The following is a 10,821-nucleotide window of genomic DNA, read 5'->3' as shown; positions in this document are numbered from 1 at the left end:
TAATTCAATAGTTCAGGCACTTGATCTGTCTAGTTTTTAAGCATTGAGAGCCTGGGATTTTTTAAATTCATTATTATTCAATAGCTCAGGCACTCGATCCGTCTAGTTTTAAAGCATTGAGTACTTGGGATTTATCTATTTAACAATAAATTATTTTATAGTGCAGGTACTCGATTAGTTGGGTTAAAAATCATTGAGCTCTTAGGATTTATTTATTTATCAATTGTTTAACAGTGCAGGCACTCGACCAGTTGGATTACACAGCATTGAGCACTTGGGATTTATTTGTTCGATGCAAATTGAACGCACCCTTTGATTCGCTTTTTTTTTTCATTTCATGCATAAATTTATAAACTAAAGCAAAATTTGAGCATGACTACCTGTCTTTTTTTGTCATTTTGCTCGCGAGCAATCAAATATTTTTTTGACATTTATGTCGGAAACTGGGGGGGGGGCTGCGCCCCCCCAGTTTAAAAGTTAGGGGGGGCTCGAGCCCTCCCTGCCCCCCCGCCTGGGCGGCCCCTGGCAACGTCCATTTTTCTCAGTATTGAAGAGAGGTGAGATATTTGGTGGTCCATTTTTTCCAAAACTGTTGGGCTAATTGCGCGATAAAACGCCAACGTCGCAATGAGGGTACCTTAACATCATACAATCGAGCTTCTGGGATAATATAAGGTTTCTTTAAGTTCAGCAAATAAGCAGGAGTAATTACGGCAAGACTTTCTATATCATTGTTCAATGGGACGAGAGGGCGAGAGTTCAGCAAAGCCTCGATTTGACATAGTAAAGTGGAGTATTCAACGAAAGTAAGAGCTTGATCACCTATCACTCGCTTAAGATGAAATTTTGTAGACTTTATAGCGGCTTCCCAAATTCCACCAAAGTGAGAGGCAGCTGGAGGGTTGTAATACCAAGTAGTGTTCATTTCAGCAAGTTTGGACTTAAAATAGGATTGGCTAAATTCGTTCAACATTTGAGCTAGCTCTTTTTCAGCTCCGATAAAGTTCGTGCCTCGGTCCCTGCACAGTTCCGAACAAGCACCACGGCGAGACGTAAATCAAATGAAAGTGGCGATGAACGCTTCTGCGGAATAATCCTCGACTATTTCCAAATGAACAGCACGGGTGCACAAGCAAATGAACACAACGATTCAACCTTTAGTGGATATTTTACCTCAGGTCTTGGTAAGACGAACTTTAACGGGTCCAGCGTAGTCGATACCTGTTTTGAAAAAATTAGGAGGGGGCAAAGCACGAGGAGTGGGGAGCGAACTCATCATTTGCGATCGGATGCGACCTGCATATCGCTTACAAGTTACGCAACAAGATGTCACTGAGTTGACTGTTTGAAGACCTCCTACGATCAAAAACTCCTGACGAGTACTTACCAATGTGATTCTGGGACCGCGGTGAAGACATCTAAGATGGGTAGCGCGGATGATAAGAGTGGTTAGGAGTTGGTCTGGAAACAATACCAAAGGGTGTTTTGTACTAAATTTTAATTCAGAATTTTTCAATCTTCCGCCAACTCTTATCAGCCGTTTCTCTAGAAAGCGAGACAGCTTTACGAGTTTACTCGACTGTGGTAACGGTTTTTGTTGCTCCAAAGGTAACGTCGTATTAGCCAACAAGATGTCAACTTCGGTAACAAAGTAATGACGCTGATCAACAGCAACCCAATACAATTTTGCTTGTTCAATTTCTTTTAAACAGAGAATGGGACTCTTAACCTGGTAGAAAATTTCAATTTGCAGAAACGAAAACTCGTTAAACCATGTATCTTTGTTCTGGCGATCTTTCTGTTTCCAGCGCAAATATAATCGAATAAGAAATCTAAAACAGTAAGCCGTGATTCTTAACAATTTTGAATAATTGGAATACTGACTCAAAAGATCCTAAACTGGGTAATAGAAGAAGAGACGTGATCGGTGGCAAGTTCTTCAGTTGACTTGACGAACTTAGGAAATTCTGGGTTAGGCAAATGCAATAGTTGGGGTCCTTTGTACCAACTGTTAAGTAAGAACATCTAATCAGAAAAAATTCCTCGAGAAGTAATATCAGCTGGGTTGAGTTTACCAGAAATGTAATGCCAGCTTGCTTTCGGGACGAGGTTATGAATATCTGTACAACGATTTGCACCAAAGACTGGCCACTTAGAGGGCAAATCATTTAACCAGTGAAGTACGTCCTTGGAGTCAGTCCAGAGGTGAAGCGAGTCGACCGAAAATTTGATTTCTTCTATATAATGATGGACTGCCTTTGCGAGAAGATGAGCAGCACACAATTCAAGACGCGGGATACTAACAGTTTTTATCGGGGCAACCTTAGTTTTGGCTAGCTGCAGCGACACTTGGACTCCATCTTCTCGAATAACTCGCAGATATAGGATAGCAGCGTAGGCGGATTTTGAAGCATCAGAGTACCCGTGAATCTCTACGATTTTGGATCGGGGACAATAGAAATTCCAACGGGGAATCTCAATTTGATTAACTTGAGAGAGTCCATCTTGACAGTGATGACTAAAGGAGACAATCACCCGAGGGGATCTAACAGTTTCGCGATTCGAGATAGAAGCAGTAGGGAACTCATCAAGTCTCACTTGGTAATGAAAAGTACCTGATTCCGGTTTCCAGACAAGTCCCAGTACAGTCATAGAAGTTTCGTTGTCAGCCAAGGTTATATCCTTAGATAGTACTAACGCTGGACTTAAGTTCTGAATGAGCTCCAAATCGTTAGAAGCCCACTTCCTCAGAGTAAACCCACCTGATTGCGTGAGGGGCTGTAGCTAGGTTATCTTAAGCTTTGCTTCCATTTGAGAATGGGCACCGGAAAGAACGTCGTCCATATAAACATCCTGACTTAAAGCTTCAGCTACCACTGGGAAACTTTTCTTTTCATCTAAAGCTAGCTGTTTTAACACACGAATGGCTAAAAAAGGATAACTAACCAAACCATAGGTGACAGTTAATAGTCTATAAATCTTAATGGGTTCGTTCGAGTCAAATCGCCAATATATTGTCTGATAAACTTGATCGAAGTCTTGGACTAAAATCTGACGAAACATTTTTTCAACGTCAGCCGTAAAGGTGGTATTTTCTTTATCTCTTAAGTAAATCAAAAAGACAGGGCAATAGGTTCGGTCCAGAGTGGAGTACATCGTTAAGTGAAACGCCTCCCTTGACCTTGGAAGAACCATTGAAAATGACTCGCAATTTTGTGGTCAAACTGGATTCTCTTACGACTCCGTGATGGGGAAGCAACCAGTAAGAATCCTTTTCAGTAGAAGTGAATTCGACCATCTGATTTAAATCAAGGTACTGTTGAATAAACGCCGCATAAGATTTCTTTAATTCCGGGTTCTGCTTGAATTTCCTTTCCATATTGAGCAGCATAGCTTTAGAAGCATTATGATTCAGTAGAATATGCGAGTTAAGCACGGAAGGATTAACCTTGAAAGGCAAACTAACTATGAATCTGCCCGTTTTTGTTCTAGCAAAACCATTTTCGAATTGTTCTTCGCAATCAAGCTCCTCAGGAGAGAACTCTCGCGATCGATCGGGCAGTTCTTCTAATTGCCAGAATCTTTGAAGAGTATCGGACAAGTCGATTAAAGAGACACAATTAATGGATACTGTTTGAGAATTTACTGCGCGATCATTAGTATTGAGAGATCCTGACAATTACCATCCTAATTTCGAACTAGTAGCTCTAGCTCCATGCGATAAACTCTTCTTTACAGTACCGTCGATCAATTCAGCGTGAATAGTGGCTTCCAATATAATGTCTATACGATCGTTGGACACAAACTGTGGATCAGCTAAACGAAGACCTTGGAATTCAAGGGGCAAATAAATGGAAAGCTTGGTCGGAGGACAATAAGATGACACGCGAGAAAGTACGAAGGCTTCAACTCTGAACGATGTTTTTGTCGAAAAGTGAGGTTTAACTTTCAAAATTACCGAGGCTCTGGGTCTTCTGATTACAACTTCTCCTGGCCCAATGAATCGAGTATTAGTTTTATATTGCTTTAATTTCAACAAGTCGCAGAGAGATTAGGAAACCATAGAACACTGAGAACCTGGAGCAATGAGGGCCCTGACTAAGAATTCTTCACCGTTCGAACACTTGACGCGTACGCGAGTAGTACAGAGGAACACGCTGGAAGTTTTGCAGATCTCATTTTTGTTAATTTGATTTACAAATGAGGAATCTTCCTCTTCCTCCTCCATTTCCGAATTACTACTCTCTGCGTTTGCTTGGTGAGCGGTATATGATTTGTTAGCCTTTTCTAGGTGAAGTAAGGAGTGATTTTTGGATTTACACTTACTGCAACGCTTGCTGGAGGAGCATTCCTTGACATAGTGAAATCCTAGACAATTCAGACAACGTTGCGACTTAAAAATTATTTCCTTGCGTTCAGCAACGGTTTTTCCTTTGAAAATTGGACACGACTTTATCGGGTGTGTCTCTTCACACAAAATACATCTCGGCTTGTCCTCACTAGACGCGTGAACAGTAGTTGTTCTATTTGTCTGTCGACTAGCAGTACCACGATCATTCATCCCTTGAAGAAGCAAAGCTTAATTGAAAATAAAATTGCGCAACTGTTCCAAAGCAGGGGGATTAGAATCAAAACCAAGAAATCGCTGCCAGTCACGCTTCGTACCAACATCAAACCTACTAATTACGAGCTCGATAAATAAATCTGCTTCACCGACATTGCGCTCAATAGCAATGAGAGAATCAAGTGGTGCTATCATTTCAGCTTGAATTCGCTTAATTTTGTGGAGGGAATCTGACTTCATGGGTTTGCAAGACAAATTCATTCTCGCGTAATTAGAAACTAAGCGTCTTTTACTGCCGTAATTCTTACATAATTTATCCCAAACTATCTGGTTATTTTCTGCAGTGATCGGCAAACTTCTTATCAAATCAGCAGCCTCACCTGAAAGATGAGCTCGCAAATGATGAAATTTGACTGTAGGGGTTATATCGTTTCGACAATGTATTATTGATCGAAATAGATCCTTGAAAGGTTCCCAATCCTGTATTTCGCCTGAAAAGTTTGTAACCTCTACTCGTGGTAGTTGAGTAGGAGGGCTAAACACAATACCTTGCTGTCTGGATCCATTAAGCACAGATTCATCTAAAGCAGCAGCGGTTTCTAGCTGATCAAGGAAATCATTGAACGCGCTCTTAGAAGCAAAATAATCGTCGCTTATAGACTCAAATAAATCCTTTGTAATACATTCATTTTTCGGATCGTTATCTTATGCACTAAGGTATTTTTATGAATTTGCTTTAGTCTATCATAACGCTCATTCAATCGATCTACATGAGCGAGAGCCAATCCCTTAGTCATTTTTTGTTGTCCAACCTTTTTAAAATTAGCAAAAGCGTTGGCAATGGGACCTTGAAGGGCCATTTGTGCTTTAATAAAATTCTCCATGGTAAAAATAGATTTGTGATAGTACAATTATTATAGAAAATAAGTGAACGGGAATGGAAGAGTTCTTGATAGAAAAACAACTATCAAAACTAACTCATGAACTAATTATAATCATCAAATTACTCTCTTGTTCTAGTGAGGTGAGACCATTGAGTTACCGCGTAAGAACTAGAGAGACCGTAAGATTTGATAAAAAAAATTATTATGTTAAATCGTAAACTTCCAAAAATTTACCGTTCAATTATCCAACTATAATTAAATTCGTAAATTCAAATTGCGTTTTCTCACCAATTTCAATTTAAACAATATAAATTATTAACTTTTTTTTAACTTAAATTAACTTAATTCTAACAGCTTAACAAATTTAACAAAGCATCAAAGCGTTCAACAACGGTGTAATAAAATTTCCTGACCTTGTAAGCTCGAGAATCGACTCGGCATCGAGATTCTTCAGTTAATCGAATTAAAATCAAAGTACATTGATAATAATCATTTTGCAATTCAGCCCTTCTGTATTTAACAAAATCAATCGTTGTGTTTGGTAAATTCGTGGGTAAATCAACAATTAAAAGTACTTGATTACTTAAATCGCGTTAACAGTCTCTAACTTCTGAATTTTCGTCCTGTCGGTACTCTACAATAACGCGAATCAATTTTCTAAACAATTGAATTTGTTGGCTGTAAATTTTAGATGCGACGCATCTTTCATATTCTCTTTTATCGACAGTTGCATCTTAAATTGTTCACATACTTCCTACAATAAAGGCGACAACTCCTTATTACGCGATATAATTATGAGACGATCTCATCGATGGAAAACGTTTAAACGGATTGTCTGACAATATAAAGGAAAACTGTTATATAGTATAACGTGAACAGATCTCTGGGATTCATTTTCTTTTTATTATACTATCAGTCATAATGAGAATACTTATACTTGCTATCAAAAAGAGAATGATTTTTGAACGATCCAAATTTTCAATTTTTATCGACGCAAAGTTAAAAATTTCGAAAATGACAACTTAAAGTTTTTTACTCCTTTCCGGGATACTCACGAACAAGACTGTTCCTCGGAAACCAGCTTTTTGTTTTTGTTTTTTTTTTTTTTTGGCGAACAGCTTTTAACAGCACAATTGCGGCGCTCGACGAAAGATGTAGCTACAGCGCAGCAGCAAAGTAGCAGAACAATAGCAACGTTCGCAAGTCAATTAAATTGTAGCTCAGCGGCAACGGGCGAGTAGAAGCTCAACAGCCATACAGCAGCAATCGAGTAGCAACGACTTTAACAGCGCAACAACAGCGCACGACGAAAGGCACAGCAACAGCGCTCAAAACGATGACACTGGAGCGATGGAGCACTCTCCCCTTACCGCACTAGCACTCAGCGTTGGTTTATACACAATTCCACTAGGGCGCTACTGGCGCACAGTTAACTCTTCTGATAAGGCAATGACGTCACGGCTTGTCTTCTTCGTCCGAGGTGACGTGATTTTGAAGTGGTCCATTTTGAATGGCTGCCACAAAGCATCTCTCCTCACGGCTCAAGCGGTTCCCTTCTGGCGCGTCGCAGCAAAGATGGCGTACTTGATTTTTTTGGTTGAACTTTTTTAACTCTCTAATGGCTTGCCTCGCAATCCAGCTTGAAGGACTTTGTTTGCTTTTGAGCCTTCGTGGTTTGGACTGTATGGAGGATGATGTATATAGAGACCGAATAGCGAGGGCGAGTTGGAGAATGAGACTTTATTCACCTTTCGAAAGACACTGAAATTTATTCTTTCGATTAACACACAAAGAAAAGAGAATAACGGTACAAGTTTTATATCGCTCTTTTTCCGAACACTTGTATAAAAAAAAAATTGTCCTTTTAAATTTACACGCAATCTATTGTTCTTTGTTAGTCCCTCCGCAGTGAAAACTGCGATTCACTGCACTATAATTATCGAGTCACTTCTTAATACTAACGAAATTACAGTTGTATTAATGCCTTTCTTGCAGACTATCCTGATAAGTAAATCCGTTCAATAGCTGCAAGGTACACTTGACGTTTTTCTTGCGATTATATAATAACCTATGAACTTAGTTCAACGAGAACTGAGTAGTTGGTTTTCAACGTGACGAGGTCGTGACAATGGCGGACTTTCCGCCGCGTATAGCACGGTATTTGATAAGAGAACGAGCAAAGTTTCGCCTTTTGCTTTGTTGAACTAAACACAAACAAACTAATTGTTAAAAGCTCCAAGTCTTTAGCGGTAGCGTTGATTAACGAACGCACGGAAAACCAAAGTGGGAAAATAGTTCGAGCTTTCGCGACAAACGTGGTTTTCTAACAATGGCGCACTGGTATCGTTCGAACAAAGCTGCACTAGTGCCTTACTAGCTAGATAAACGACCGGTTGCTGACTCTCTGCTGCCAGCGTCTTTCTCCCTGCTCGTTTATGCGACGCAGTGGCGATATAGTATACTACGTGGGTCTCTCGCTATCTCTTCCTCTCTCTCCTCACTAGACTCTTTCTTTAACATCCTCGTTAGTATTATTGTAGTTTCTGCGTCCTTGTTCATTATTATTTGGTCTATTATTTTCAGCAATACCTTGAGGGTTATCAGTCTGATTATTAAGTATTGAAGGATTAATTGTGTCACAATAATTTCTATCTCTTTCAGAGATCTATTGCAAAATTTTACTGGCACATGTTTTGTTTGTAGAAGCTGCAGAAAACAATGATTGCATTGCATTTGTAATTGTAATTGATTAGTTGCATTTAGTAATTGATTGTATGCATCTAAGCCAATGTTTAAGGATGGATTCAATAAGGGTGTAATGTTATTAGAATAACTTGACATGAGAGTATTCGCATTTGACAAATGGTAACTTTGAGGGGACTGAAATAATGTATCGATGGCCTGATCGATAACGATCGATTTAATGTTGAATCAGTGTTGAATCAACAATGTAAATTACGACTGATTTCAGTGTTCCGTCATTCATGGAATCAACGTTGAATCAACGTTGATTTAACGTTGGTTCAGCGTTGATTCAACGCTAAAATCAACGTTGATTCAGCATTGAAGTTTTTGATAGGGCCATTGTAGCCGTATAATCCTTAATTTCACTTTTTGTTAGTTTTGTTGGGTGAATGATTTTTCGATAATGATGTTTTTGTTTTTCCCGTCTTTCCTTTGTGATCAACATTTTCTTTTACGACGGTCTCTAGGCAACGTTTTTTTATAAACTGAGATTTCAATTCCGGCGAAACACTACGCTTGGAGGGTGTTTTATTATTACCAGACATTTTCAAGCTTGAAGTAGTTGGGAAAGCAACAGGGTTTTTATTTTTTGTATCATTCGTTTTGGTCATCCTCCTTTCGGTGTTTGAATCTACAAAAAAAATTACTCTGAATCATTTATTTTAAAACTACAACTTATTGGGTTACCTCACATTGATGTTGTTTTTATATTGTAAGGGTTAAGTGTTTCTCATTTACATTTAGTTTTTTAAGTAAAAATAAATTATTATTTGAGTTGACGTGCAAGAATTCAAAGAATTTTAGCACGAAACTAGGTAGAGTCTCACAGTTCAGTGGAGGCACAACGATGAGACTTGAACGGTCACTCGCCAAAAGTTACTTTACTTTAGTCACAATACCAAGAAAGCTTAGAGCGTATAAATTATTAGATATTTATTATTAGATTATTAGATTATTAACGAATAAATTAAAAGATTAACTCAAATACACATTACTTAAAAATCTTAATAATAATAAAAACCCAAACTTACTTGTTTGAACAAAGTTCACTGTCATTGCATGAATAATTTTTGCATCTACTAACTCAATAATTGTTGATCCATTACAAACATGTCTAGATATTTTGTTTAAATATACGTATAGTAAGATTCTATAAATGTAATCTACAGTGTTGTTGACTGACTAAAAAATTTTTTGGAGGTAAACATTTAGATAGGAAGGACAAACATTAACTAACCTTGTGATTTATCTACGTTAGTAACTGATCTGATCAATAAATTTTCATCCAATTTGTTTAGAACAAATTTTATATTTTTAAGATTTAAGTGACTTTTCTCATTCTCATTATCATCATCATCACTATTAGACGAATCGAAGCATGGAACGTTGTACTGTCTCGTAATTTCATTGAATGTGGCCTTATTTTTTTCTTGCAAAACTTTAGCTTTCACAAATTTTATGTTCTTGCTTTTTTTTTTGATCTGTGAACAAAAAAAATTGATGCATATTAACTTTGAATATTATTTATGTATTTCTCAAAACATATTAATCATTACAAGGTAAAGTATGAAATAATAAATCTTTTTGCTCATTAATACTGGAAAATTTACCTGTTAATTTTTTATTTATAAAAGATTCAAATCCATATGTTATTAACAATGCTCATAAGAAATAGACACATCTCAAGAATTGTGTACTCTTGTACAACCATTTATTTACTAAATAGCAAATTATATGCCAAAAATATAAAAGTTCACTTACATCTGTTTGTAAGCCAGTTACGCTTTTTTTAATGTCCTCATCTGAATCATGACTCGGTTCTGTACTTAACATTTTGGGGAATGAAATAGGTTTGCTATCTCTTTTTGCAATGACAATCTCATTGGTGTCCTTAAAAAAGAGCATACAAATAATTATATTATAAAGTTTGAACAAATTGTGTCAAATTTCCTTGCATATAAGATTTATAAAACATTTTTAACTTATTTGTCCGAAGAAAAAGAGAAAATATAAATTAGATGCTTACCACCTACGTAAAGTACATTAGCTTTTATTAATAAATTATGCATTTTGTGCCATAAATAAGAATACATTTTGAGCCATAAAACTTTATGCATGAAAAATTGCAACTCATTGTTTTTTATATTGCAAATTCATCTGCAGCGATGTATGAAATCAAGATTTAGTAGTTTATGAAATTTATTATTTTCTATCATGTGTGAAAACTATCGAAAATACTTGTTTAGTAATCATCCTTTTACAAAATATGCCCAAAAAAAATAAAAAAAGTAATTGCGATGAAAGAGGTTAGTACGTAAAAAAAAAACTGAACGTTATTCGTATTTTTAAGATCATATTATTTTAACAAAGCAGTATCTCTTTAACTTGACAAAAATATTGGTATCAGCTACAAGACAGCAACCCATTAAACTGTGATGCAAGAGGAAGCTATAAATATATTAATAATACAGTCTCTGAAGATTTAATTTGTAAAAATTTTGAATGCAATCAAGATGAATTATCAGTACTAAATTATACTAAGCGTACCTGGCATGACTCAACTGATATAAATTTGTTTATGAAATCTACAAAAGATGATTATATACGAAGTAACGAGTTTCTGTCTAT

The 10,821-nt window shown here is 37.0% G+C and overlaps 1 protein-coding gene across 1 annotated transcript; it reads right to left on the bottom strand.

Annotated features, from left to right (window-relative positions):
* Window positions 1-1,174: 1,174 nt before the first annotated feature.
* Window positions 1,175-5,424, bottom strand: LOC149374715 (uncharacterized). The gene is made up of 12 exons (XM_089592268.1): window positions 5,335-5,424; window positions 5,113-5,236; window positions 4,666-4,944; window positions 4,327-4,563; window positions 4,078-4,245; window positions 3,742-3,990; window positions 3,155-3,630; window positions 2,826-3,051; window positions 2,185-2,762; window positions 1,576-1,729; window positions 1,388-1,461; window positions 1,175-1,306 (listed from the first exon to the last, which is right to left on the bottom strand). Exons 1-12 carry the CDS (start codon window positions 5,422-5,424, stop codon window positions 1,175-1,177), a joined length of 2,787 nt encoding a protein of 928 aa, XP_089448394.1.
* Between the last annotated feature and the right edge of the window lie 5,397 nt (window positions 5,425-10,821).

The sequence above is a fragment of the Copidosoma floridanum genome, unplaced genomic scaffold (genome assembly GCF_036245765.1).
Source record: "Copidosoma floridanum isolate Cflo_tuat_1 unplaced genomic scaffold, Cflo_Japanese_pri ptg000015l, whole genome shotgun sequence".
Classification (NCBI taxonomy): domain Eukaryota; kingdom Metazoa; phylum Arthropoda; class Insecta; order Hymenoptera; family Encyrtidae; genus Copidosoma; species Copidosoma floridanum.
The sequence above is the reverse complement of the archived record's forward strand: the minus strand, read 5'-3'. Positions and strand labels throughout refer to the sequence as shown.